Source organism: Oncorhynchus mykiss, chromosome 2 (assembly GCF_013265735.2).
Source record: "Oncorhynchus mykiss isolate Arlee chromosome 2, USDA_OmykA_1.1, whole genome shotgun sequence".
NCBI classification, from domain to species: domain Eukaryota; kingdom Metazoa; phylum Chordata; class Actinopteri; order Salmoniformes; family Salmonidae; genus Oncorhynchus; species Oncorhynchus mykiss.
This window is the reverse complement of record NC_048566.1, coordinates 60,065,840-60,093,735: the sequence shown is the minus strand read 5'-3', so window position 1 is coordinate 60,093,735 and position 27,896 is coordinate 60,065,840. Positions and strand designations below refer to the sequence as shown.

Sequence of the window (27,896 nt, the reverse complement as noted above, 5' to 3'; positions counted from 1 at the left end):
TCAGTCTGTTATATCTCAAGTATTTATCCTATCTTATCCGGTGTCCTGTGTGAATTTAAGTATTCTCCCTCTAATTCGCTCTCTCTCCCTCTCCCTCCCGGAGGACCTGAGCCCTGGGACCATGCCTCAGGACTACCTGGCCACAGGACTGCTGTCCCCAGTCCACCTGGTCGTGCTGCTGCTCCAGTTTAAACTGTTCTGCCTGCGGCTATGGAACCCTGACCTTTTCACCGGACGTGCTACCTTGTCCCGGACCTCCTGATTTCGACTCTCTCTCTCTCTCTCTCTCTACCGCACCTGCTGTCTCTAACTCTGAATGATCGGCTCTGAAAAGCCAACTGACATTACCTCACGAGGTCCTAACCGGTTGCACCCTCTACAACCACTGTGATTATTATTATTATTATTATTATTATTTGACACTGCTGGTCATCTATGAAAATTTGAACATCTTGGCCATGTACTGTTATAATCTTCACCCAGCACAGCCAGAAGAGGACTGGCCACCCCTCAGAGCTTGGTTCCTCTATAGGTTTCTTCCTAGGACCCTGCATTTCTAGGGAGATTTCCTAGCCACCGTGCTTCTACATCTGCATTGCTTGTGGTTTGGGGTTTTAGGCTGTGTTCTTGTATAGCACTATGTGACATCAGCTGATGTAAAAAGGGCTTTAGAAATATTTTTTTTTGATTGATTGATTGATTCTGTGAGATTTCATGACTCTAGGACTAAAATAAGTTATTCAAAATGCCTTGTGAACTTCCATTAATATATGGCAATAAATAAAAACTAAAAACAACGTATTACTCGGTTCCTGAAAAGGTAACTTGGAAGGTTTTTTCAAGACCGCCTGAACAGTAATTATTAAACAGACACTCTTATCTGGAGTGAACGACAGTGAACACAGTCAATTAATGATGTGTCTGCTGCAGCGATTGAACATGCAACCTTGTTGTTGACTTACTGTGGTCTGGAGGCTTCTGCCTGGTCTGTCTGCAGTTTCTCTCCTCCCTCCACCTCCATGGTGCAGTACACAATCCTGTTAGGAGCCACCGACTTCAGGCCCTGCACCTCCACTATCACTATCTGCAAACAGCAACAGAGAGAGGACATGGTCAGCTCCACACTTATGCAGATAGAAAGGGAAGCATTAAACGTGGAGTCACTGGGTCGTGTAAGTCCAGTCGAGGCACTATCACAGAATGCCAACCTGCAGCCACAGAGGGGACATTCACAGGCATGTAGGAAGGAAGGAAGGCAGGCAGGCAGGCAGGCAGGCAGGCAGGCAGGCAGACAGGCAGGCAGGCAGACAGGCAGGCAGGCAGGCAGGCAGGCAGGCAGGCAGGCAGGCAGGCAGGCAGGCAGGCAGGCAGGCAGGCAGGCAGGCAGGCAGGCAGGCAGGCAGGCAGGCAGGCACTAAGCAACATCAAAGAGCAGATAAGTTTGTTTCTTTTGTCTGGCCCCTTAGTAGACACAATAAGTCTCAAACTGACCCCAGAATAGATAAAACTACTACCAGACTAATGTAAATAAATGTAAAATACTCATTGATCTTTCTTTCAAAAGTCAACCAGAACAATTAACACATCAATTATCTTGACTGAGAGCAAGCAATCTGAGCGTACAACAAAAACATTTACTGGGCAAGATTACACAATGAAATCCCCACACACACCTCCAGTGCAAAGGAGAGGACCACGTCGGACTTGGAAAGGAATTCTGTCTCGTCGCCCATGTCCAGGAAGGAGTTGTTCATGGAGGAGCGTTTTAGCTTCTGTTTGAAGTTGGGGCCTCCCTTGGACACAGGTAGGCTCTCCAGGTTAGCCATGAGCAGATTGACAGACGAGCGCATCTCCTCGATGTACATGGCCTCCATGTCTTTAGACACAAACTTGGGGTAATTCCTCTCCTGAGTGTTAGAGGAAGAGTTGTGCATCCATCGTTGTGGAAGTTGATAACTACAGTGACCACAAGATACTATTTAAAGTATTCTGAAACAGTTGTCAACTATCACCGGCTCAGTGAGCTACAAGGTGTCCATCCAACTTTAACAAAGCTGATTTAACTAATCAATGTGTAATTGACTAGTTGATTCAGGTGTGAAAGTACCTGGCTGAAAAAGAAAAAACTTCTGGACACCTGTTAGCCCTCCATGACCAGAGCTGATTACCACTGTACGTGGCGTACACAGCATTGTTAGTTTGAGGGCTATAGGTGTAGGACTTACCCTGGCTATCGTCTCTGCAAGCTGTAGTCTTCCATCCAGCTCCCGGCGGATCTGGGCTGCCTGTTCGTCCACATTGTCCAGCTACAAACCACAGACCAGGAAGGCGAGTGTTAATCAACCAATCAACAGATTGCTGAGTACCAATCGACAATAAATGAAAAGACATGGGGTGTTGACCAAATAAAACCGCCCACAAAGTCATCATTATCCACACTTTTCCTTTGACAACCAAAAACAAAACCTCTCCACACAGGATATCGGCGAAACAATATGGAATAACTCAAAATCTTGAAGTCTTAATGTGGTGGCTGTCGCTGCATGCGGGTGCATACCCCCAATTAGGTTGTTATGGTGTCTGGTCATCTAGAGATTTGTATTGGTAGGGTAGCTCCTCCATAGTGTCTGACCCCCCTTTGCCTGATCAACCCTGATTGGCTGCGTTTACACAGACAGCCCAATTCTGAACTTTCGCACAATTATTGGCAAAAAGATATCTCAAAAATGAAAAGCATAATTTTTGGGACAAATCACTCGCTCAGCGCTAAACCTTGTTTAGATATATTATTGAATCATGTGGCTATTGAGCAAGTTGAGTATACTAAACTGCTGGGTGTAACTCTACATAGTACGGAAGAGGTTAATTGTTTTCATTGTCGATCAACAATGATAAACCACCTGGGTCTGACAACTTGAATGGAAAATTACTAAGGATAATAGCAGATGATATTGCCACTCCCATTTGCCATATCTTCAATTTAAGCTTACTAGAAAGAGTGTGCCCTCAGGCCTGGAGGGGAGCAAAACTTCCCCTACCTAAGAATAGTAAAGCCTCCTTAACTGGCTCAAATAGCCAACCAATTAGCTTGCTACCAACCCTTAGTAAACTTTTGGAAAAAATTGTGTTTGAGCAGATAAAATGTAATTTTACAGTAAACTAATTGACAACAGAATTTCAGAATGCTTATTGGGATAGAACATTCAACAAGCACAACACTTACACAAATTACTGATGATTGTCTGACAGAAATTGATGATAAAAAGATTGTGGGGTCTGTTTTGTTAGACTTTAATGTGAATTTTGATATTATCGATCACTGTCTGTTGCTGGAAAAACATATTTGTTATAGCTTTACACCCCTGCTGTATTGTGGATAAAGAGTTACCTGTCTAACAGAACACAGAGGGTGTTCTTTAATGGAAGCCTGTCAAACAAAATCCAGGTAGAATCAGGAATTCCCCAGGGCAGCTGTCTAGCCTTACTTTTTTTAAAAATGTATTAACGACATGCCATCGGCTTTGAGTAAAGCCACTGTGTCTATGTATGCGGATGACTCAACACTATACACGTCAGCTACCACAGCAACTGAAATGACAGAAACACTTAAAGAGATGCAGTTAGTTTCAGAATTGGTGGCAAGGGATAAGTGAGTCCTAAATATTTCAAAAACTTAAAGCATTGTATTTGGGACAAATCATTCACTAAACCCTAAACCTCAACTAAATCTTGGAATGAATAATGTGGATATTGAGCAAGTTGAGGAGACTAAATTGCTTGGAGTAACCCTGGTCAAAACATATTGATACAACAGCACTAGGATGAGAGAAGTTTGTCTATAATAAATCGCTGCTCTGCATTCTTAACAGCACTATCAACAATTCTGTCACGCCCTGGCCATAGAGAGGCTTTTATTCTCTATTTTGGTTAGGCCAGGGTGTGACTCGGGTGGGCATGCTAGTTTCTTTATTTCTATGTTTGTGTTTGGCCGGGTGTGGTTCTCAATCAGAGGCAGCTGTCTATCGTTGTCTCTGATTAAAAATCATACTTTTTCCCACCTGGGTTTGTGGGTAGTTGTTTTCTGTATAGTTTTAGTTACCTTACAGAACTGTTAGTTTCACGCTTTGTTATTTTTGTTCTAGTGTTCAGATTTAAATAAATATCATGAACATGTACCATGCTGCGCTTTGGTCCACTCCATCAGACGAGCGTGACAAATGCAGGTCCTACAGGCCCTAGTTTTGTCACACCTGGACTACTGTTCAGTCGTGTGGTCAGGTGCCACAAAGAGGGAAAAATGCAATTGGCTCAGAACAGGGTAGCACGGCTGGCCCTTGTTAGTACACAGAGAGCTAACATTAATAATATACATGTCGATCTCTCCTGGCTCAAAGTGGAGGAGAGATTGACTTCATCACTACTTGTATTTGTGAGAGGTATTGACATGTTGAATGCACCGAGCTGTCTGTTTGACATACTGGCACACAGCTCGGACACCCATGCATACCCCACAAGACATGCCACCAGAGATCTCTTCACAGTCCCCAAGTCCAAAACAGACTATGGGAGGCACACAGTACTACATACAGCCATGACTACATGGAACTCCGTTCCACATCAACAGTAAAACTTAATTTAAAAAACAGAAATTCACCTTATGGAACAGCAGGGATGGTGAAGCAACACAAACATAGACACATGAACACAACCATACAATAACGAATGCACTATGCACACATGCACACATGGATTTAGTGCTAAAGTTATGTGGTAGTAGAGTAGAGGCCTGAGGGCACACACTTAATTAATATGTTATGAAATCTGTTGTAAATGTATTGTAATGTTTTTAAAATGTATTGGCAGCGATACTTCTATGCTCGCTTCGAGGCAAATAACACTGAAACATACATGAGAGCACCAGCTGTACAGGAAGACTGTGTGATCAAGCTCTCCGCAGCCGATGTGAGTAAGACCTTTAGACAGGTCAACATTCACAAGGCCACAGGGCCAGACAGATTACCAGGACATGTACTGCGAGCATGCGCTGACCAACTGGGAAGTGTATTCACGGACATTTTCAACCTCTCCCTGTCCGAGTCTGTAATAACAACATGTTTTAAGCAGACCACCATAGTGCCTGTGCCCAGGAACACTAAGGTAACCTGCCTAAATGACAATCGACACGAAGCACTCACGTCTGTAGCCATGAAGTGCTTTGAAATGCTGGTCATGGCTCACATCAACACCATCATCCCGGAAACCCTAGCCCTACTCCAATTTGCATACCTCCCCAACAAATCCACAGATGATGCAGTCTCTATTGCACTCCACACTGCCCTTTCCCACCTGGACAAAAGGAACTCCGATGTGAGAATGCTATTCATAGAGTACAGCTCAGCATTCAACACCATAGTGCCCTCAAAGATCATCAATAAGCTAAGGACCCTGGGACTAAACACCTCCCTCTGCAACTGGATCCTGGACTTCCTGACGGACCGCTCCCAGGTAAGGGTAGGTAACAACACATCCGCATCCGTCAACACAGTGGCCCCTCAGGGGTGCGTGCTCAGCCCCCTCCTGTACTCCATGTTCACTCATGATTGCACGGCCAGGCATGACTGCAACACCATCATTAAATTTGCCGATGACACAACAGTGGTAGGCCTGATCACCAACAACAACGAGACAACCTATAGGGAGGAGGTCAGAGACCTGGCCGTGTGGTGCCAGAACAACAACCTCTGCCTCAACGTGATCAAGACAAAGGAGATGATTGTGGACTACAGGAAACAGAGGACCAAACATGCCCCCATTCTCATCGATGGGGTTGCAGTGGAGCAGGTTGAGAGCTTCAAGTTCCTTGGTGTCTACATCACCAACAAACTAACATGGTCCAAGCACACCATGACTTTTGTTGTGAAGCAGGCACGACAAAACCCATTCCCCCTCAGGAGACTGAAAAGATTTGGCATGGGTCCTCAGATGCTCAAAAGGTTCTACAGCTGCACCATCGAAAGCATCCTGACTGATTACATCATTGTCTGGTATGGCTACTGCTCGGCCTCCGACCGCAAGGCACTACAGAGGGTAGTGCGAACGGGCCAAGCTTCCTGCCATCCAGGACCTCTATACCAGGCAGAGTCAGAGGAAGGCCCTAAAAATTGTCAAAGACTCCAGCCACCCTAGTCATAGACTGTTCTCTCTGCTACCACACGTCAAGCGGTACCGGAGCACCAAGTCTAGGTCCAAGAGGATTCTAAACAGCTTCTACCCCCAAGCCATAAGACTCCTGAACATCTAGTCAAACGGCTACCCAGACTATTCGCATTGCCGCCCGTCTCATGGTAATTGACCGTTAATTAACAAACACATTTAGCATCTCCTGGCTTTCTACAAGTCACTGATGCAGACCTTTGGGGAACATCCTAAGGTCTGCAGCCTACAACTTCACAAAAATTCAATATTTATTTTAGACTGGTCTAAAGAAACATGACATGAAGAAAATGTAGTCTATTTCAGAAGAACTGAATAGCATACTCTGAGTTGTCCTTATGTTAGGTGCAGATCTGGCTATGCCTTATGGCTGTGGGCTACACTAGTTCATTTAGCAGACAGGATTTGCTTAGAATTCCGTACCATTATTATTTTATAGTATGAAGAATACAATTGAACAAAGCTAAATAAAATAGAAAGGATATGATCTCCAAACGATTTGAGGGAGAGCGCACGTGGCTTTTGTGTTGAGCGGTTGACAAAGAAACAGGTACTCCTATAAGCTTAATTTAGTGTTATTCATGTAACTTTAGTTGTTCAACAAATGCTGGGCTTGTTATGCGGCTACAAGTGAAGACAGACACATCTAGGACGCAACTGCGCGTGTCCTTATCCAATTCTGAGGTGCATATTGAAGATATTGGAAAGAAGAGCTGTCCACATTTACTTTTTGTCAGCCAACAAGATGAGTAGGCCTAACGGCAAAAGCAGTGGCCTATGTCAATCTACTATCCCCTGTAGTACAAAAAAGTTGACCTATTCTATGCGAGAAATAAATATTGTAAACATAGTTTGGGACAGTTGTGGGATGCGATAGATCCCAAATTAATACAACCACTAGCATCAAAAAACCTTTTTTACACATTGAGGCTGACAGATCAGAACATTTTGCTTAAAATGTTGCTAAACTATCAGGCTATTTCTTCACATTATAAAGCACAGCAAAGTGCACACGGCAGTAAGCTATAAACGCAAATGTTCCATTAGCGGGAAAACATTATCAAATGTGACAGCAAATGTGATTATGCATGTGATGCTTTTATTATAAAAGGTGCATTTTTAAATGGTGAAAATTATCTTTCCCAAACTTTAAACTCAAGTGCTGCTTGAGTATGCCAGTTAGGCTCTAGACCCCTTGTAAAGCAGATTGTGTTTAATTTTTTAAAGTTTTTAGCCATTATAGTTGTTATATAAACCTTAGCAAAACGTATAGGCCTATGGGCTAGCCTACATGAGGTGTACGACTAAGATTAGAAAAAGTCGCAAAAAAGGCATTGCTTCTTACCTTACCCTAGGCATCATTCACAATTGACAATATATGATTCACAAGTGATAGGCTAATATTGTCACCCATCAAACTATTCTTGATTTAATCTGGTCTTTACAGATACTAAATAATGTATGTGTGAAATTTGTTTTGATTTAGCATGGACCATTATCCTGCACCTGTCTCGAAACAGGGGCAGGGGGAAAGAAAACATGTAAATCTATGCTTTTCCCATGGTTCATTTTCATGCCAGCCAGGTAGGCTATGTTCCTGTTGTAAAGATAACCAATGTGCTTAATATTAGGAAAGTTGAGAAATAAGTAAGTAGGTCTAGATTAGAGAAAGCTGATGGTATCCTCTTTTTAATAGAAGCTATCACTCTGTTTTCTCACGCAAATGCATAGCCTATAGAAATGTTGCGCAACATGAGCTAATGGGCTCTCTGTAAGGACAGAATCTGGGAGAGGAGAAGCAATTACAGGGAGTGAACATTTAAGAAACAACGAACATTAAACAGAACACGGACAGCGTCTGGACAGGGGGGAAAAAAATTACAATATGCTGATGCGGGGATCAAACTGAGGAACAGACAGATATAGGAGAGGCAATCAACAAAGTAATGGAGTCCAGGTGAGTCCAAAGATGCGCTAGTGCGCGAAACGATGGTGACAGGTGTGCGTAATGATAGGCAGCCTGGCGACCTCAAGTGCTAAGGATGGGGAGCGGGAGCAGGCGTGACACTCTCATGAAGTGTTTGATTAGATTTTTGATTTCATTTGCCTTGATATCAGAGTGATTAGAGGGACAATAGAGTGCTGAGTACCAGGCAGTTATTAATGACCATCAGCAGCGTCAGAGCTTGGAGAATCCTAATTACCGTGATTAAACAGTCAAGTGGAATTTGACTGCCTTCACGACTCGTGACTGCCGGTGTGGCGGTAATATGTTCACCGTAACAGCCCAAGCCATGACTACGTGGAACTCTCTGCCAACAGCCAGGTAACTCAAGCTAGCAATAAAACCAGTTTTAAAAAACAGATCAAATAACACCTTACTGCACAAAGGGGACTGTGAAGAGACACAGCCCTTTTTATATATCTTGTATTGTAATTTGCACTGTACAATGTATTAGACCAAGATATTGTGTGTATGCACTGATATGTAGGCTATGTATTTCAGTCCTTGATAATGTTCTGTACTATGTATTGTCATGTTTCATGTGGACCCCAGGAAAAGTAGCTGACATTTTTGCAGCGATAGAATGGGGATCTTAATAAATACCAACTATTTCTTAAAAAAAAAAAAAATTCTCATCTTTAACTTCAAAAGGTAAAATCTTACCTCAGATTGACACACCAAAATCTGAGGACACATTAGGAAGTACAGTATATTAGCTAGTATTAGCCATTGGCTGAGAATTGATTAGAAATAATTACATGACCTGTATCCATGCCTGATATGTAATTAGACATACCATGCGAAAGTATTCGGCCCCCTTGAACTTTGCGACTTTTTGCCACATTTCAGGATTCAAACAAAGATATAAAACTGTATTTTTTTGTGAAGAATCAACAACAAGTGGGACACAATCATGAAGTGGAACGACATTTATTGGATATTTCAAACTTTTTTAATAAATCAAAACGGAAAAATTGGGTGTGCAAAATTATTCAGCCCCTTTACTTTCAGTGCAGCAAACTCTCTCCAGAAGTTCAGTGAGGATCTCTGAATGATCCATTGTTGACCTAAATGACTAATGATGATAAATACAATCCACCTGTATGTAATCAAGTCTCCGTATAAATGCACCTGCACTGTGATAGTCTCAGAGGTCCGTTAAAAGCGCAGAGAGCATCATGAAGAACAAGGAACACACCAGGCAGGTCCGAGATACTGTTGTGAAGAAGTTTAAAGCCGGATTTGGATACAAAAAGATTTCCCAATCTTTAAACATCCCAAGGAGCACTGTGCAAGCGATAATATTGAAATGGAAGGAGTATCAGACCACTGCAAATCTACCAAGACCTGGCCGTCCCTCTAAACTTTCAGCTCATACAAGGAGAAGACTGATCAGAGATGCAGCCAAGAGGCCATGATCACTCTGGATGAACTGCAGAGATCTACAGCTGAGGTGGGAGACTCTGTCCATAGGACAGCAATCAGTCGTATATTGCACAAATCTTGCCTTTATGGAAGAGTGGCAAGAAGAAAGCCATTTCTTAAAGATATCCATAAAAAGTGTTTATTTAAAGTTTGCCACAAGCCACCTGGGAGACACACCAAACATGTGGAAGAAGGTGCTCTGGTCAGATGAAACCAAAATTGAACTTTTTGGCAACAATGCAAAACGTTATGTTTGGCGTAAAAGCAACACAGCTCATCACCCTGAACACACCATCCCCACTGTCAAACATGGTGGTGGCAGCATCATGGTTTCGGCCTGCTTTTCTTCAGCAGGGACAGGGAAGATGGTTAAAATTGATGGGAAGATGGATGGAGCCAAATACAGGACCATTCTGGAAGAAAACCTGATGGAGTCTGCAAAAGACCTGAGACTGGGACAGAGATTTGTCTTACAACAAGACAATGATCCAAAACATAAAGCAAAATCTACAATGGAATGGTTCAAAAATAAACATATCCAGGTGTTAGAATGGCCAAGTCAAAGTCCAGACCTGAATCCAATCGAGAATCTGTGGAAAGAACTGAAAACTGCTGTTCACAAATGCTCTCCATCCAACCTCACTGAGCTCGAGCTGTTTTGCAAGGAGTAATGGGAAAAAATTTCAGTCTTTCGATGTGCAAAACTGCTAGAGACATACCCCAAGCGACTTACAGCTGTAATCGCAGCAAAAGGTGGCGCTACAAAGTATTAACTTAAGGGGGCTGAATAATTTTGCAAGCCCAATTTTTCAGTTTTTGATTTGTTAAAAAAGTTTGAAATATCCAATAAATGTCGTTCCATTTCATGATTGTGTCCCACTTGTTGTTGATTCTTCACAAAAAAAATACAGTTTTATATCTTTATGTTTGAAGCCTGAAATGTGGCAAAAGGTCGCAAAGTTCAAGGGGGCCGAATACTTTCGCAAGGCACTGTATAAAGCAGAAAATCAACAGCTCTCATTGCTAATGTATGGCTAATTGGTAAATAAGGCAGTTGTATCCAGGAAATGTTATCGTCACAATAACGTGTCACGAAAACTGAACACATCGTACTGTTTGCAACCAATGAAATGCAATTTGCCGATTCATCTGAAAGGGATTCTCTAATTACTAGCTACAGATGTAAAAGTACTAATCTTGACACAAAACACCCAAAATATGCTAAAATTTCAACAGCCCCCCATAAAGAAGGCATACAAACGAAAAGGATATATGGTCTCTGTCTGTCATTAACCTCCAGCATGAAAAACGTATATATTGCTCATTCAATTACATGTTGCTTCTGGCATCGGTCAATTCCAACAAAACAAGAAGCATCAGACAGAAAGGCAAGATTTTAGCCAGTCATTTCCATTTTGGCTGCATGCCTAAATCCTCGGGTTACAGGGGTGGGGATGGCTGTGAATAACGGTTGACTAAATAACACAGGCAGAAGGACAGGCATTGGGGCACACACAGTTTAAATCCAACATGGTAACTGAGGCCCCTGGGGTTGAAATAAATAATTATGGAAAAAACACAGGTGTAATGTGATTACAGGTGTTCTAGTGCCAACACGTTCCCACTGTTTCTCTCTTTCTTTACAAATCCACCTAGGGCTGACTTAAGTGGTGTTGTATCCATTTTAAAACTAGGTTCAATTTGGAGGCTTATCTACCTCTTCACTGTCATCACCTCATTGTGTTATCTTATCAGCTTGGAGAGTTTCCATCAGCAGTCCTATCTGACAGAACCTAGAGCTCTAGGGGCGCTATTTCATTTTTGGATAAAAAACGTTCCCGTTTTAAGCGCGATATTTTGTCACGAAAAGATGCTCGACTATGCATATTCTTGACAGTTTTGGAAAGAAAACACTCTGAAGTTTCAGAATCTGCAAAGATTTTGTCTGTAAGTGCCCCAGAACTCATTCTACAGGCGAAACCAAGATGATGCATCACCCAGGAATTAGCAGAATTTCTGAAGCTCTGTTTTCCATTCTCTCCTTATATGGCTGTGATTGCGCAAGGAATGAGCCTACACTTTCTGTCGTTCGCCCAAGGTCTTAGCAGCATTGTGACGTATTTGTAGGCATATCATTGGAAGATTGGCCATAAGAGACTACATTTTCCAGAGGTCCGCCCGGTGTCCTTTGTCTAAATTTGTGCGTAATCTTCAGGTGCGGTCATTTTCTCCTGGGATTCAGGAGAGAAAGCATGTGTCCAAGAACGATGTATCAATGAAGAGATATGTGAAAAACACCTTGAGGATTGATTCTAAACAACGTTTGCCATGTTTTCAGTCGATATTATGGAGTTAATTTGGAAAAAAGTTTGCGTTTTGAGGACTGAATTTATGGATTTTTTTTGGTAGCCAAATGTGATGTATAAAACGGAGCTATTTCTAATACACAAGGAATCTTTTTGGAAAAACTGAGCATCTGCTATCTAACTGAGAGTATCCTCATTGAAAACATCAGAAGTTCTTCAAAGGTAAATGATTTTATTTGAAGGCTTTTATGTTTTTGTTAATGTTGCGTGCTGGATGCTAACGCTAATGCTAACGCTAAATGCTAACGCGAAATGCTAACTCTAGCTAGCTACTTTTACACAAATGATTGTTTTCCTATGGTTGAGAAGCATATTTTGAAAATCTGAGATGACAGTGTTGTTTACAAAAGGCTAAGCTTGAGAGATGGCATATTTATTTCATTTCATTTGCGATTTTCATAAATAGTTAACGTTGTGTTATGCTAATGAGCTTGCTGATAGATTTACACAATCCTGGATACAGGGGTTTTTTCATAGCTAAACGTGACGCAGAAAACGGAGCGATTTGTCCTAAACAAATAATCTTTCAGGAAAAACTGAACATTTGCTATCTGAGAGTCTCCTCATTGAAAACATCTGAAGTTCTTCAAAGGTAAATGATTTTTTTGAATGCTTTTCTGTTTTTTTGTGTAAATGTTGCCAGCTGAATGCTAATGCTAAATGCTACGTTAGCCATCAATACTGTTACACAAATGCTTGTTTTGCAATGGTTGAGAAGCATATTTTGAAAATCTGAGATGACAGTGTTGTTAACAAAAGGCTAAGCTTGAGAGCTAGCATATTTATTTCATTTCATTTGCGATTTTCATGAATAGTTAACATTGCGTTATGGTAATGAGCTTGAGTCTGTATTCACGATCCCGGATCCGGGATGGGGAGATCAGAAAGGTTAAAATACCTTTACCTTACTGTGATCTGCTTCAAAAGGCACTGGAATTATGCACTGCACGCTAGGGATGTGACAAATGTAAAACATTTCTTAACATTGAAACATTTTTTTTTTTTTACATTCAAAAGTTTTTTTTTTTTTGGTCACACGGTGCCTCGCTTTTAGCATTGCACCTGTACTGTCACTGTAGCCCAATTACATCTCGCAAAGGTAGCATTTCATCACCTTCTCATTTAGCTTCTCAAAGTATTGCTATACAGGACTTCACTAATGTCCCTTCCATGTCTCACTGCTGTTTTTCCAACGATGATGCATGTAGAACTTAATATCCGTGGAAAATGCAGCTGTGTACTTGGACTCATTCATGTAAATATCAGAAGTTTGATTTCGAAAATGGATCTTATTGTAATTCTGGCTTCTCAAACTAACGCAAACATTTTGATAATTACTGAAACTTGTTTGATACAGTCTATTACAGATTCTGATGTGTCTAAATTGATACAATTGTCATGTACTGTCATGTTGTGTCTTGTCTCTGTCCTTTCCCTTCACCCTGTCTCCCTCTGCTGGTCGTTGTTAGGTTACCTTTTCTCCCCCGCTTTCCCCCAGCTGTTCCTTGTCTCCTCTGACTACCCATTCACCCCGTTTCCCACCTGTTCCCTTTTTCCCTCTGATTAGGTCCCTATATCTCTCTCTGTTTCTGTTCCTGTCCTTGTCGGATTCTTGTTTGTTGTGTTTCATGCCTGAGCCAGACTATCGTCATGTTTGCTGTAACCTTGTCCTGTCCTGTCGGAATCTGCCGGTCTATCTGAGCCTACCTATGTTTGGTTATTAAAGAAGCTCTGTTTAAGTTAGTTCGCTTTTGGGTCCTCATTCACTCACCATAACAGAAGAATCCGACCAAGAATGGACCCAGCGACTTCGGATCCTCTCCACTCAGCCGTCGGGATCCAGGGAGCGATGCTAGGCAGACACGAGCAGGAAGTGTCTGCTGCTCGACATGCCGTTGAGACCCTGGCCACCCAAGTCTCCAACCTCACAGAACAGGTTCACCATCTCCGCCTCGATCCACCGGCCACTTCCAGGGCTTTCGAATCTCCGGAGCCCAGAATCAATAACCCGCCGTGTTACTCTGGGGAGCCCACTGAATGCCGCTCGTTCCTCACCCAGTGTGATATTGTGTTTTCTCTCCAGCCCAACACTTACTCCAGGAGCACTGCTCGTGTCGCCTACGTCATATCTCTCCTTATTGGACGGGCTCGTGAGTGGGGCACGGCAATCTGGGAGGCAAGGGCTGAGTGTACTAACCAGTATCAGGACTTTAAGGAGGAGATGATACGGGTTTTTGATCGATCTGTTTTTGGGGAGGAGGCTTCCAGGGCCCTGTCTTCCCTATGTCAAGGCAATCGATCCATAACAGACTACTCTATTGAGTTTCGCACTCTTGCTGTCTCCAGTGGCTGGAACGAGCCGGCCTTGCTCGCTCGTCTTCTGGAGGGTTTCCGCGCAGAGGTAAAGGATGAGATTCTCTCCCGGGAGGTTCCTTCCAGCGTGGATTCCTTGATTGAACTCGCTATTCGCATTGAGCGACGGGTTGATCTTCGTCACCGAGCTCGTGGAAAGGAGCTCGCGCTCTCCGTCGCCTCCCTCTCCGCATCACTACCATCTTCCTCTGCCGGCTCGGGTGCTGAGCCCATGCAGCTGGGAGGTATCCGCATCTCGACTAAGGAGAGGGAACGGAGAATCACCAACCGCCTCTGTCTCTATTGCGGTTCCGCTGGTCATTTTGTCACTTCATGTCCAGTAAAAGGCCAGAGCTCGTCAGTAAGCGGAGGGCTACTGGTGAGCGCTACTACTCCTGTCTCTCCTTCAAGATCCTGCACTACCTTGTCGGTCCATCTACGCTGGACCGGTTCGTCAGCTTCCTGCAGTGCCTTAATAGACTCTGGGGCGGAGGGCTGTTTTATGGACGAGACCTGGGCTCGGGAACATGACATTCCTCTCAGACAGTTAAAGGAGCCCACGGCCTTGTTCGCCCTGGATGGTAGTCCTCTCCCCAGGATTCAGCGTGAGACGCTACCTTTAACCCTCACTGTTTCTGGTAATCATAGTGAAACCATTTCTTTTTTAATTTTTCGTTCACCTTTTACACCTGTTGTTTTGGGCCATCCCTGGCTAGTTTGTCATAATCCTTCCATTAATTGGTCTAGTAATTCTATCCTCTCCTGGAACGTCTCTTGTCATGTGAAATGTTTAATGTCTGCTATCCCTCCTGTTTCCTCTGTCTCTTCTTCACAGGAGGAGCCTGGTGATTTGACAGGGGTGCCGGAGGAATATCACGATCTGCGCACGGTGTTCAGTCGGTCCAGGGCCACCTCTCTTCCTCCACACCGGTCGTATGATTGTAGTATTGATCTCCTTCCGGGAACCACCCCCCCCCGGGGTAGACTATACTCTCTGTCGGCTCCCGAACGTAAGGCTCTCGAAGATTATTTGTCTGTAGCTCTTGACGCCGGTACCATAGTCCCCTCCTCCTCTCCCGCCGGAGCGGGGTTTTTTTTTGTCAAGAAGAAGGACGGGTCTCTGCGCCCCTGCATAGATTATCGAGGGCTGAATGACATAACAGTGAAGAATCGTTATCCGCTTCCTCTTATGTCTTCAGCCTTCGAGATCCTGCAGGGAGCCAGGTTTTTCACTAAGTTGGACCTTCGTAACGCTTACCATCTCGTGCGCATCAGGGAGGGGGACGAGTGGAAGACGGCGTTTAACACTCCGTTAGGGCACTTTGAATACCGGGTTCTTCCTTTCGGCCTCGCTAACGCTCCAGCTGTCTTTCAGGCATTAGTCAATGATGTCCTGAGAGACATGCTGAACATCTTTGTTTTCGTTTACCTTGACGATATCCTGATTTTTTCACCGTCACTCCAGATTCATGTTCAGCACGTTCGACGTGTCCTCCAGCGCCTTTTAGAGAATTGTCTTTTTGTGAAGGCTGAGAAGTGCACTTTTCATGCCTCCTCCGTCACATTTCTCGGTTCTGTTATTTCCGCTGAAGGCATTAAGATGGATCCCGCTAAGGTCCAAGCTGTCATTGATTGGCCCGTCCCTAAGTCACGCGTCGAGCTGCAGCGCTTTCTCGGCTTCGCGAACTTCTATCGTCGTTTCATCCGTAATTTCGGTCAGGTGGCAGCTCCTCTCACAGCCCTTACTTCTGTCAAGACGTGCTTTAAGTGGTCCGTTTCCGCCCAGGGAGCTTTTGATCTCCTCAAGAATCGTTTTACATCCGCTCCTATCCTTGTTACACCTGACGTCTCTAGACAGTTCGTTGTCGAGGTTGACGCGTCAGAGGTGGGCGTGGGAGCCATCCTTTCTCAGCGCTCCCTCTCTGACGACAAGGTCCACCCATGCGCGTATTTTTCTCATCGCCTGTCGCCGTCGGAACGTAACTATGATGTGGGTAACCGCGAACTGCTCGCCATCCGGTTAGCCCTAGGCGAATGGCGACAGTGGTTGGAGGGGGCGACCGTTCCTTTTGTCGTTTGGACTGACCATAGGAACCTTGAGTACATCCGTTCTGCCAAACGACTTAATGCGCGTCAGGCGCGTTGGGCGCTGTTTTTCGCTCGTTTCGAGTTCGTGATTTCTTATCGTCCGGGCTCTAAGAACACCAAGCCTGATGCTTTGTCTCGTCTCTTCAGTTCTTCAGTAGCCTCCACTGACCCCGAGGGGATTCTCCCTGAGGGGCGTGTTGTCGGGTTGACTGTCTGGGGAATTGAGAGGCAGGTAAAACAAGCGCTCACTCACACTCCGTCGCCGCGCGCTTGTCCTAGGAACCTTCTTTTCGTTCCCGTTCCTACTCGTCTGGCCGTTCTTCAGTGGGCTCACTCTGCCAAGTTAGCCGGCCACCCTGGCGTTAGGGGTACGCTTGCTTCCATTCGCCAGCGTTTTTGGTGGCCCACCCGGGAGCATGACACGCGTCGTTTCGTGGCTGCTTGTTCGGTCTGCGCGCAGACTAAGTCCGGTAACTCTCCTCCTGCCGGCCGTCTCAGGCCGCTTCCTATTCCCTCTCGACCGTGGTCTCACATCGCCTTAGATTTTGTCACCGGACTGCCTTCGTCAGCGGGGAAGACTGTTATTCTTACGGTTGTCGATAGGTTCTCTAAGGCGGCTCATTTCATTCCCCTTGCTAAGCTTCCTTCTGCTAAAGAGACGGCACAAATCATCATCGAGAATGTTTTCAGAATTCATGGCCTTCCGTCAGACGTCGTTTCGGACAGAGGTCCGCAATTCACGTCTCAATTTTGGAGGGAGTTTTGCCGTTTGATTGGGGCTTCCGTCAGTCTCTCTTCCGGCTTTCACCCCCAGTCTAACGGTCAAGCAGAACGGGCCAATCAGACTATTGGTCGCATCTTACGCAGTCTTTCTTTTCGTAACCCTGCGTCTTGGTCAGAACAGCTCCCCTGGGCAGAATACGCCCACAACTCGCTTCCTTCGTCTGCGACCGGGCTATCTCCTTTTCAGAGTAGCCTCGGGTACCAGCCTCCGCTGTTCTCATCTCAGTTCGCCGAGTCCAGCGTCCCCTCCGCTCAGGCTTTTGTCCAACGTTGCGAGCGCACCTGGAAGAGGGTCAGGTCTGCACTTTGCCGTTATAGGACGCAGACTGTGAGGGCTGCTAATAAGCGTAGAATTAAGAGTCCTAGATATTGTCGCGGTCAGAGAGTTTGGCTCTCCACTCAGAACCTTCCCCTTAAGACGGCTTCTCGCAAGTTGACCCCGCGGTTCATTGGTCCGTTCCGTATTTCTCGGGTCATTAATCCTGTCGCAGTTCGACTTCTTCTTCCGCGATACCTTCGTCGCGTCCACCCGGTCTTCCATGTCTCCTGCATCAAGCCCGTCCTTCGCGCCCCCGCTCGTCTTCCCCCCCCCCCCCCCCCATCCTTGTCGAGGGCGCACCCATCTACAGGGTCCGTAGAATTTTGGACATGCGTCCTCGGGGCCGTGGTCACCAGTACCTCGTAGATTGGGAGGGGTACGGTCCTGAGGAGAGGAGTTGGGTTCCCTCTCGGGACGTGCTGGACCGTGCGCTGATCGAGGATTTCCTCCGTTGCCGCCAGGTTTCCTCCTCGAGTGCGCCAGGAGGCGCTCGGTGAGTGGGGGGGGTACTGTCATGTACTGTCATGTTGTGTCTTGTCTCTGTCCTTTCCCTTCACCCTGTCTCCCTCTGCTGGTCGTTGTTAGGTTACCTTTTCTCCCCCGCTTTCCCCCAGCTGTTCCTTGTCTCCTCTGACTACCCATTCACCCCGTTTCCCACCTGTTCCCTTTTTCCCTCTGATTAGGTCCCTATATCTCTCTCTGTTTCTGTTCCTGTCCTTGTCGGATTCTTGTTTGTTGTGTTTCATGCCTGAGCCAGACTATCGTCATGTTTGCTGTAACCTTGTCCTGTCCTGTCGGAATCTGCCGGTCTATCTGAGCCTACCTATGTTTGGTTATTAGAAGCTCTGTTTAAGTTAGTTCGCTTTTGGGTCCTCATTCACTCACCATAACAACAATGTTTATAGATCTAACAGAGGTGGGGGTATTCATAAATAACAACTTAAATGTTGCTGTGAGTATTGCCACCTCTGTCCCCAAGCAATTGGTATGTCTTGTTCTAAATGTGGGAGTTTTACCACCCTCCCAATTGCTCTTAGCAAATTGTCTGACTTGCGGTCTAACAATGCTAAATCTGAATTATTATTATTGGGTGATCTTAACCTGGATGGGTGATGCCAGTATCAGATAGACTGAAATATATTTGTACTGAGCTAAATAGTACTCAACTGATAACTAAACCAACCAGGCCCAACTTAAAACACCCTGAAAAAACTACTCTTTTGGATATCATTCTGACAAAAAACCCTCAAAAGTATACAGTCAATGGAATCTTTGCTAATGAGCTCAGTGACCATTGTCCCATTGCCTGCATTAGAGATACTAAGCTACCTAAAGTATGTCCATAAACTATTACAAACAGAAATTAGCAACATTTCCTGTATGACCTGGGGTTGTATGATTGGGAGGGTGTGTCCCTATCTCTGATTTGGATCAGGCTGTCACATCCTGACCTTAGTTTGATTTATGACAGGGAGTTTGAGGATAGCGAGCATGACACAGGCCCTTAAATGTTTTACCTCTCCGTTTAACTCTGTTTCAGATAAGCATGCCCCATATGATAGATTAAGGGTAAAGGACAGATCTAAGTAGTGGTTCACACATGAATTGTCTGAAAGATTTCATAAAAAACTTAGCTTGGGCTAAAGCTAGATTGACTGATTCTACTTCTGACTGGCAGTCCTTCAGACATTTGAGGAATATATGTCTTACTCTGGTTAGAAAAGCAAAGCCAACAAACTTCTTGAATTGTGTATCTGAAAGTGGTGGAAATCTAGCTAAAATCTGGAAAGTGGTCAAAACTTTGGTAAAAAAAAAAAACTCCACCCCTCAACGGTTATGACAGGCACATAACAGACAAAACACATTTGTGGTGCTTTTAATAACCATTTCTGACCAACCGGCTCGATCCCATGTAGCAACATTTGAAACATTTTTTTATTTATTTTTACATTGGATACACAGTACCAGTCAAAAATGTACACACTTACTCATTCCAGAGTTTTTCTTTATTTTTCCTATGTTCTAAATTGTATGAATTAACACATATGGAATCATGCAGCAACTAAAAAAGTGTTAAAACAAATCAAAATATATTTTATTTGAGATTCTTCAAAGTAGCCTTGACACTTTGCACACTCTTCACATCCTCTCAACCAGCTTCATGAGGAATGCATGAGGAGTTCCCACATATGCTGAGCACTTGTTGGTTGCTTTTTTCCTTCGTTCTGCAGTCCAACTCATCCCAAACCATCTCAATTGGGTTGAGGTTGGGTGAATGTGGAGGCCAGGTCATCTGATGCAGCACACCATCACTCTCCTTGGTCAAATACCCCTTACAAAGTCTGGAGGTGAGTTTTGGGTCATTGTCCTGTGGAAAAACAAACGATAGTCCCACTAAACGCAAACCAGATGGAATGGCGTAGCTCTGCAGAATGCTGTGGTAGGCATGCTGGTTAAGTCTGCCTTGAGTTCTAAATAAATCACTAACATTGCTACCAGAAAAGCACCCCCACACTGGTCCACCTTCTCCTCCATGCTTCACGGTGGAAAGCACACATGCGGAGATCATCGGTTCACCTACTATGAGTCTCACAAAGACACAGCGGTTGGAACTAAAAATCTCAAATTTGGACTCAGACGAAAGGACAGATTTCGACCAGTCTAATGTCTATTGCTCGTGTTTCTTGGCCCAAGCAAGTCTCTTCTTCTTATTGGTGTCCTTTAGTAGTGATTTCTTTGCAACAATTCAACCAAGAAGGCCTGATTCACGCAGCCTCCTTTGAACAGTTGATGTTGAGATGTGTCTGTTACTTGAACTCTTATCAGGCATTTATTTGGGCTGCAATCTCAGGTGCAGTTAACGCTAATTAATTAGGTAACTCTGGGTCTTCATTTCCTGTGGCGGTCCTCATGAGAGACAGTTTCATCATAGCGCTTGATGGTTTTTGCGATTGCACTTGAAGAAGCTTTCAAAGTTCTTGAAATTATCCGGATTGACTGACCTTCACTGACCTTCATGTCTTAAAGTAATGATGGACTGTCCTTTCGTTTTGCTTATTTGAGCTGTTCTTGCCATAATATGGACTTGGTCTTTTACCAAATAGGGATATCGTCTGTATAGCAACCCTACCTTTGTCACAACACAACTGATTGGCTAAAACGCATTAAGGAAAGAAATTCGACAAATTAACTTTTAACAAAGCACACCTGTTTATTTAAATGACTTCCAGGTGACTACCTCATGAAGCTGGTTGAGAGAATGCCAAGAGGGGGCAAAGCTGTCATCAAGGCAAAGGGTGACTACTTTGAAGAATAAAATATATTTTTGGTAACTACATGATTCCATGTGTTATTTCATAGTTTTGATGTCTTCACTATTATTCTACAGTGTGTCCAAACTTTTGACTGGTTTGTATATAAAGTGTAATATTGGGATGCAAACTCAAAATTGAATACATTTCAACTCTATATCTGACATGGAACATGTGTCTTCTTTTTTTAAACCCATAACCATGTGTGTGAGGTGTATACACTGTATGACCCTTATTTAGCCCACTACAGTAAAAGGTTTTAATGTCCCGTTGATAGGATAGTCTCAAACGGAGCTCGTCCAGTTTGTTCTCCAGCGATTGCACATTCGCCAATAGAACAGAGGGTAGGGGTGGCTTATTCAATCGTCGCCGTAGTCTCATCAATGTGCCTGCACGGCTACGTCTATTGTGACAAATTTCCTCTTCCGAGTGTCGGGATTAGATGTCCTGTGCCGAAGACTCACTGACGTAAAAGTAGAAGTCCAGATCAAGGTGAATGATTGCTGTTCTGATGTCCAGAAGTTTTTGTCGGTCAGATAAAAAAAAGAGTTATGATCAGCACAAAAAAAACCCCAGAAGAATTGGTCAGGAGCCTGTACAACAACAGCTATGCATCCTAGCGTCATCTTAGACTCAGCACAGCTATTTCTGGATTTCTTGATTAGGCTCTCCCAGCTATTGATCTGGCAACCCTGCATTAATGTGTGGAAATGGAGCAAGAGAGGCAAGAGCTCTGATGTGTTTGGAATGGGCATATTCACACATTAATTCAGGAGGCATTCCGTTTCTACGCAAGTCTGTTTTTGGAGTGTTTTGCACAAGCTGTTTGAAGACTGAAATGCCTATAGTATCTCTGAGATACTGTACTAACTCTGATGTGTCTCAGTAATAATCTAAAGCCAGAGAGGGACCTCAATAAAGACAATGCCATAAGCCATAAGACTTAAGCCAAATATGTATTGAGGGACAGTGAAAAAGACAGTGGAGAGAAAGAAAGAAATGGAGGGAGAGAGACAGAGGGAGAAACAAAGTGATGAGATTGCTCAGGTGGGCAGGTGGAGGACTGCAGTTTCACTGAGTGGGTGGCAACCCCCGGTGAAGTGACAGACAGCAGGCGGACGTGTGTGTGTGTGTGTGTGTGTGTGTGTGGAGAGAGCGAGTGAGCGGGAGGGAGTGTGTGAGCGAGAGAGGGAGTGGGTGAGAGAGTGTGTGAACAGATAGCTTGACAATCCCCCCCCCCCCCCATCTCTAATGATCACATCCTTGTGTTTGGCCGTATTCACCACTGTCGTCTCTCGTTAGTGGTCGGAGGCGGGCGAGTAGGTGAGCTGTCTGGAAAGGCTAATAAATTATCACAGGCTGCAAAGTGCTGGCTCGCCGAGACAGCCGCCGCTAGTCAGTTCTCTTTCTCACAGCTTTGTGTTATTTTCATCCCTCATTCTCTCTTGCTTTCTCTCTCTGCATCTTTCTCTGTTTTTAGATAGCCCTCTTTTTTTTCTTCATCCTCTTATTCACTCACTATTTTTCCTGATTCCATTCTGCTTATAATTTTCTCTTGCTCTCTCCCCTCTTTCTCTCCATGTGCCTCTCAGGCACCATGAAGCTGCCCAGACATACATGCAGCCTGTCAGCCAACGTAATCAAACCCAGAGTAATATCCAAAGCCTTCCTCCATCAAGGCCCTTGGCCTAACTCCCTCTTCCTCCAGTCCACCTTTTGAGTTCAGAAAGTACCTTCAGAGACAGGATTGGCATCCCTGGCCGAATATGATTTAAAGACGAGACTTCAGGACCGTTTCCAGGATTGTTAATTTCCGTGGAGTCTCTGCCGAGTCCTTGACAGAATGGATCATACGTTTAGATGTGTCGACGTCAGACCTGTATGATGGCTTTGATTAATAGCTTCATATGGCTTGTTGTCACATAAATGGTGCAAATTAGAAAGGCTGTGTATGAGGAGAAAAGTAATGGGAGCACTGCAAGAAGAATAAATAAAGCTGAGGTACTGTAGGTGTGTGTACAGATGTAGAATCTTAATTTGATCCATTTTTTTTGCTGAGAATTTTCCTGCACCATAGGAATGCAGATGAGCTTCATGTTTTACATACATTCACTGAAAATCTGAAATAAGACAAGGTTATATTAACAGGATTTCACTTTTTTTTCCATATAGGCTATTTTGGCTAGTTAATAGCCTAACCACAGATCAAGTAACATTATGGACTAAACGATCAAATCCTGCTACTGCAGGATTATTTTGCTGTGAGAATACTGGTCAAATTAAGATCTAACAGCTGTATTTCTAAATGTTTTATTTAACTCTGATATATTCAGGGGAACACATTGAGACCAGGGTCTAATTAACAATGGTGCCCCGAGGACAACAATAAAACACATTCAAAATTAGAAAAAAACGTTAAAAAAACTACAAATGACAGAATCAACACTACAGCTTCAAACACCACAAATACAATTATTTACATTCAATCTAAACAGTTCTCGTTAAATCATTTACCTAGATTGGTACGTACGAGTGGAACCTTGAGAGTTAACCATTCCTGTGAATGGGTTTGGTGTCTCATATTTCTTCATTTTTACAGTGAAGTTAGGTAGGTCAGAAGCTTGTAAAGTAGAGCTTTGTAAACAAAAAAGGGAGTAATGAAGTGATCTACAGGACTTTAATTAGGACCAGCCACCCTTTTGATACAGGATGGAGTGATGTGTATCAAAACGGTCACCTGTGATAAAGCGACGGGCGCTATGGTAGGCGGCATCCAAAGATGTTAGAGTAGTGGCTGCTGCATTCCGATAAATGGTGTCAAGAACTGGCAGGAAAGTTGACTGTACAATCTGCTTCCTGCTGTTTATGGAGAGGCATGTTATATTTCTATACTTTGAATCTCAGCTTCTTAACTAGCTCATCCGTATGTTTTTTTAAACGTCAAATTATTGTCAACCCAAAAGCCCAGATATTTATAGGTGTGAACATGCTCGATGAAAGAACCATCCAATGCATGTGTAAGTAAGCCTTCTGAAATATTTATACGAGAATTAGAAAACAGCATACATTTAGTTTTTCCAACATTAAGTACAAATGTTTAGTTAACAAGGACTTCCTGCAAGGCGACAAAATCAGATTGCAGCTCCAACATAGCCCCAACAGTGTCATCTGCATATCGATGAGTTTTACAGGTTTTTGCAGATAGACCAATATTATTTATATAAATAGTAAAGAGGACAGGTCCCAAAATCGACCAATGTGGGACACCTTCAGTAATATTGAGGTAGCTTGACTTGATACCAGAAAGCGCACATTGTGCCTAAGTCAGACAAATAGTTCCCAAACCACTTGCAAGACGCCTGGTCGAGGCCCATTTCAGACAACCTTTGAATGAGTAGATGATGATAGACAGTATCAAAGGCCTTCGGGGCAGAAAACTGCAGTAGAAAGGGATCAAGCGCATCAACTCCTGTGGATTTAGAACCTTTTAAGTGCCTTTTTTTGCAAGGCACTTAATACATAATTGACATAGAAAGTGAATGCCTGGAAGTGCATCATTCTCTGTTATCTGTTTAGAGGTGAATAAAGGATTTTCTCTAGTGGAACTTGAGGTATTTTCAGAAACCATTCTTTCAAATAGATGGCCAGCTGAGGCAGAATGTGACTTGTTTCAGGAAACTAGGCATACAGGAGGCATTTAAACGTAGACAACAAACTTAAATAACAAACCTGTGTGCCATCTGTAAATACAAATAAAATAGTTAAATTACGAGCCTAGTTGGTTTAGCCACAGAAAAAGTCGGGAACCTTCCCACTAGCCATGATTGGCTGAGATAATGGATGGGTTAGACATACCGAGAGATGAGTTCGGTTTGGTCTGCCATGTAGCATGCGTCTGTCTATAACATGAGCTGCTTAGTATGTGAAGATAATACATTCTACTACAGATTTTTTGAAAGATATCATGAAAAACTGTAAAAGTGTTGCAACTGCTCTCCACTTTCTAGAGGACAATCGTGCTATGCTGACTCTCACTGACTCTGAAAATGAATCAGACGATGAGGAAATCCCTAATTCAGGTCAAATCATTTTCATTCAACCAGACATTGTAGTCTTCTTATGACAGTGATGGGGAAGAAATGGCTATCAACAGTGTTGATGTCACAGAAGAAGTTGACCAAGTCATGAAATCAGTGGAATGCCTGGTGGAAGCAGAGTATGATAGCTAAGGAGATGGAGAAAACTCAGGCATTTGATTGCATTTATGCAAAGAGATTCGAAAAGAGAACACAGAAGGCTGTTGGAAAACCCCCCTGTCTCCTGATTACATCATTCAAACTAAGGGCAACCGTGGCATCTGTGACATGAGTCTCGCTAGCTACATTTTCAGATATTATACGTTTCTAATTTTGTCAGAAAGTTCTTTTAATTGCAAGTTAAAGAGCTAACATTAGCTCGCTGGCTTGCTAGCTCGCATTGAGTGTATGATCTGTGTAGAAATATTATTTGTATCTCAGCAAACCATTTACATTGCTAGTTGTAGACTAATTTTAGCTAGCTAGCTAACAATAACTTCTTGACGCACCCATCCCGTTAGCGGGATCATTTTCATCAACACCCGCTGAATTGCAGCGCGCCAAATTCAAATGAAATTACTAAAAATATTTAATTTTCATGAAATCACAAGTGCAATATAGCAAAACACAGTTTAGCTTGTTGGTAATCCACCTGGCGTGTCAGATTTCAATACAGCTTTTCAGCGAAAGCATAACAAATGTTTATGTAAGAACATCTCTCTCAGTAGACAAAATATTACAAACACTAGCAGCCAAGTAGATTGGTCACGTAAGTCAGAAAAGCAATAAATTAAATCGCTTACCTTTGATGATCTTTAGATATTTGCACTCACGAGACTCCCACTTACACAATAAATGTTCCTTTTGTTCCATAAAGATTATTTTTATATCCAAAATACCTCCATTTGTTTGGCGCGTTATGTTCAGAAATCCACAGGCTCGAGCGGTCACGACATCGCAGACGAAAATTCCAAATAGTATCCGTAATGTCCACAGAAACATGTCAAACTTTTTTTATAATCAATCCTCAGGTTGTTTTTAATATATATAATAGATAATATATCAACCGGGACTGTAGCTTTTTAATAGGAGAGGGAGAGACAATGGCTGCCCCTCTCTGTTGCTCAAGCAAAACTCTGAACACCCAGCTATCCACTGACGCGATGTGATCTTTCTCGCTCATTTTTCAAAATAAGAGCCTGAAACTATGTTTAAAGACTCTTGACTGTTGACACCTTGAGGAAGCCATAGGAAAAGGAATCTGGTTGATATCCCTTTAAATGGAGGCAAGGCATCCAATGGAACAGAGAGCTTTCAGGAAAAACAGCACTTCCTTGTTGGATTTTACTCAGGTTTTCGCCTGCAATATCAGTTCTGTTATACTCACAGACAATATTTTGACAGTTTTGGAAACTTTAGAGCGTTTTCTATTCTAATCTGACATTTATATGCATATTCTAGTTTCTGGGCCTGAGAAATAAGCAGTTTCAAATGGGTACGTTTTTTAGTCAAAAACTAAAATCCTGCCCCCTACACTCAAGAAGTTAAACCTAGTTGGCTAGTTTTAGCTACCTGGAGATTAATGCACGGTGGCTAGCTATGACAATCAGTATAGGTTGGGATTATTGCCGTGTTCAAAACAACCGGGAACTCGGAAATCTATGACTTCCGATTTCAGTGCGTTCAAGACAACTGGGAACTCTGAAAAAAACGAGCGCCGACTGGGAAAAATAGTTTTGTACGGTCATCCAAGTTGGGACACTATCTAGAGTCCCAACTTTCTCACCTGAAGATCACTGACATCATGATTTGATCTCATACAGTATTTTTCCCAGTTGCCTTCAAAGCACCATTAGGTTCATTGTTTAGCTAGCTAGCAAGCTACATGTCTAAACAAAATACTCCACTTCACTAAATGATTACAGAGTGTATTTTTGCTACTACTTTCACCAGTTTTAGTCTTGAAATATTTTGTTGTTTACTACACTACCTTACTCACTCTGTTTAGAACATGGCCTCACATGTGAATCCTTAAAGAGATGGGTGGGGTTTATGAGGGTGTGAAAGATGCTGAACTGGTGTAGACAAAGAAGAGCTCTCCAGTATACTGTATACCCGAAACATTCAAGGGCCATTTTCTCAAATGTGAGGTAACAAATGTATCAACTTTCAAAGCAGAATAACCTTCCCAATGTTCCACAACTGCAGTGTTATTTATACAATTGTCTAGCTCTGAGTCTCTATGGACAGGACCAGGCAAAAGTTTGGACACACATACTCATTCCAGGGTGTTTCTTTATTTTTACTATTTTCTACATTGTAGAAAAGTGTAGATATCAAAACTATGAAATAACACATATGCAATCATGTAGTAAAAAAAAGGTGTTAAACAAATCATAATATAATTTAGATTTGAGTATGTACATATCCCAACCAGAAGCCATGGATTACAGGCAACAGCCGCACTGAGCTAAAGGCTAGAGCTGCCGCTTTATCCTTTTCATACGTGAGTTCCAAATATCTCTATATCACTGTTACGCAACAGCACATTTAATCCGTGCTGCCCTCAAACCAAGGCATGCAGCCTGTTTTTATTTATAGGCTGTTTTCAACTTGTCAATTTCAAATAATTTTCTAGCAAGTTTTTATTTTCTAAGAACAGTTTGAATTGAGGTGTGTTCCGCCTCCTCATTCATTCACATAAAAGTAGTCCTTTTAACTTTTGTGGACAATACATTTTTTTGACATTTCTGACCCGAATAAAATTCCCCAAGTACTTCTCAATTGTTGTGCAGTTCAAGTCTGCGGACATTTGCGCATCTCCCATCAGAACAGGATCTACACACACATGTTCACATTTTCCATTTGTTGCCCGCATCGCAGTCATTGTAGGTTTCATTACTAATAATAACTTTGGAAATGTGTGCCTTTCTATCAAAGTAAGTGCCTTATTGTGTT

The 27,896-nt window shown here is 43.2% G+C and overlaps 1 protein-coding gene across 2 annotated transcripts in view; it reads right to left on the bottom strand.

Annotated features, from left to right (window-relative positions):
* The window catches only part of LOC110501720 (calcium-dependent secretion activator 2), a 265,033-nt gene that overhangs the window by 157,362 nt on the left and 79,775 nt on the right, over window positions 1-27,896 (bottom strand). For both annotated transcript variants that reach the window (XM_036952033.1, XM_036952031.1), the window contains exons 4-6: window positions 2,226-2,306; window positions 1,674-1,907; window positions 963-1,084 (exon numbers count right to left, since the gene is read on the bottom strand). In XM_036952033.1, coding sequence (XP_036807928.1) covers window positions 963-1,084; window positions 1,674-1,907; window positions 2,226-2,306 — 437 coding nt within the window. The remainder of the gene's footprint in view (window positions 1-962; window positions 1,085-1,673; window positions 1,908-2,225; window positions 2,307-27,896) is intronic.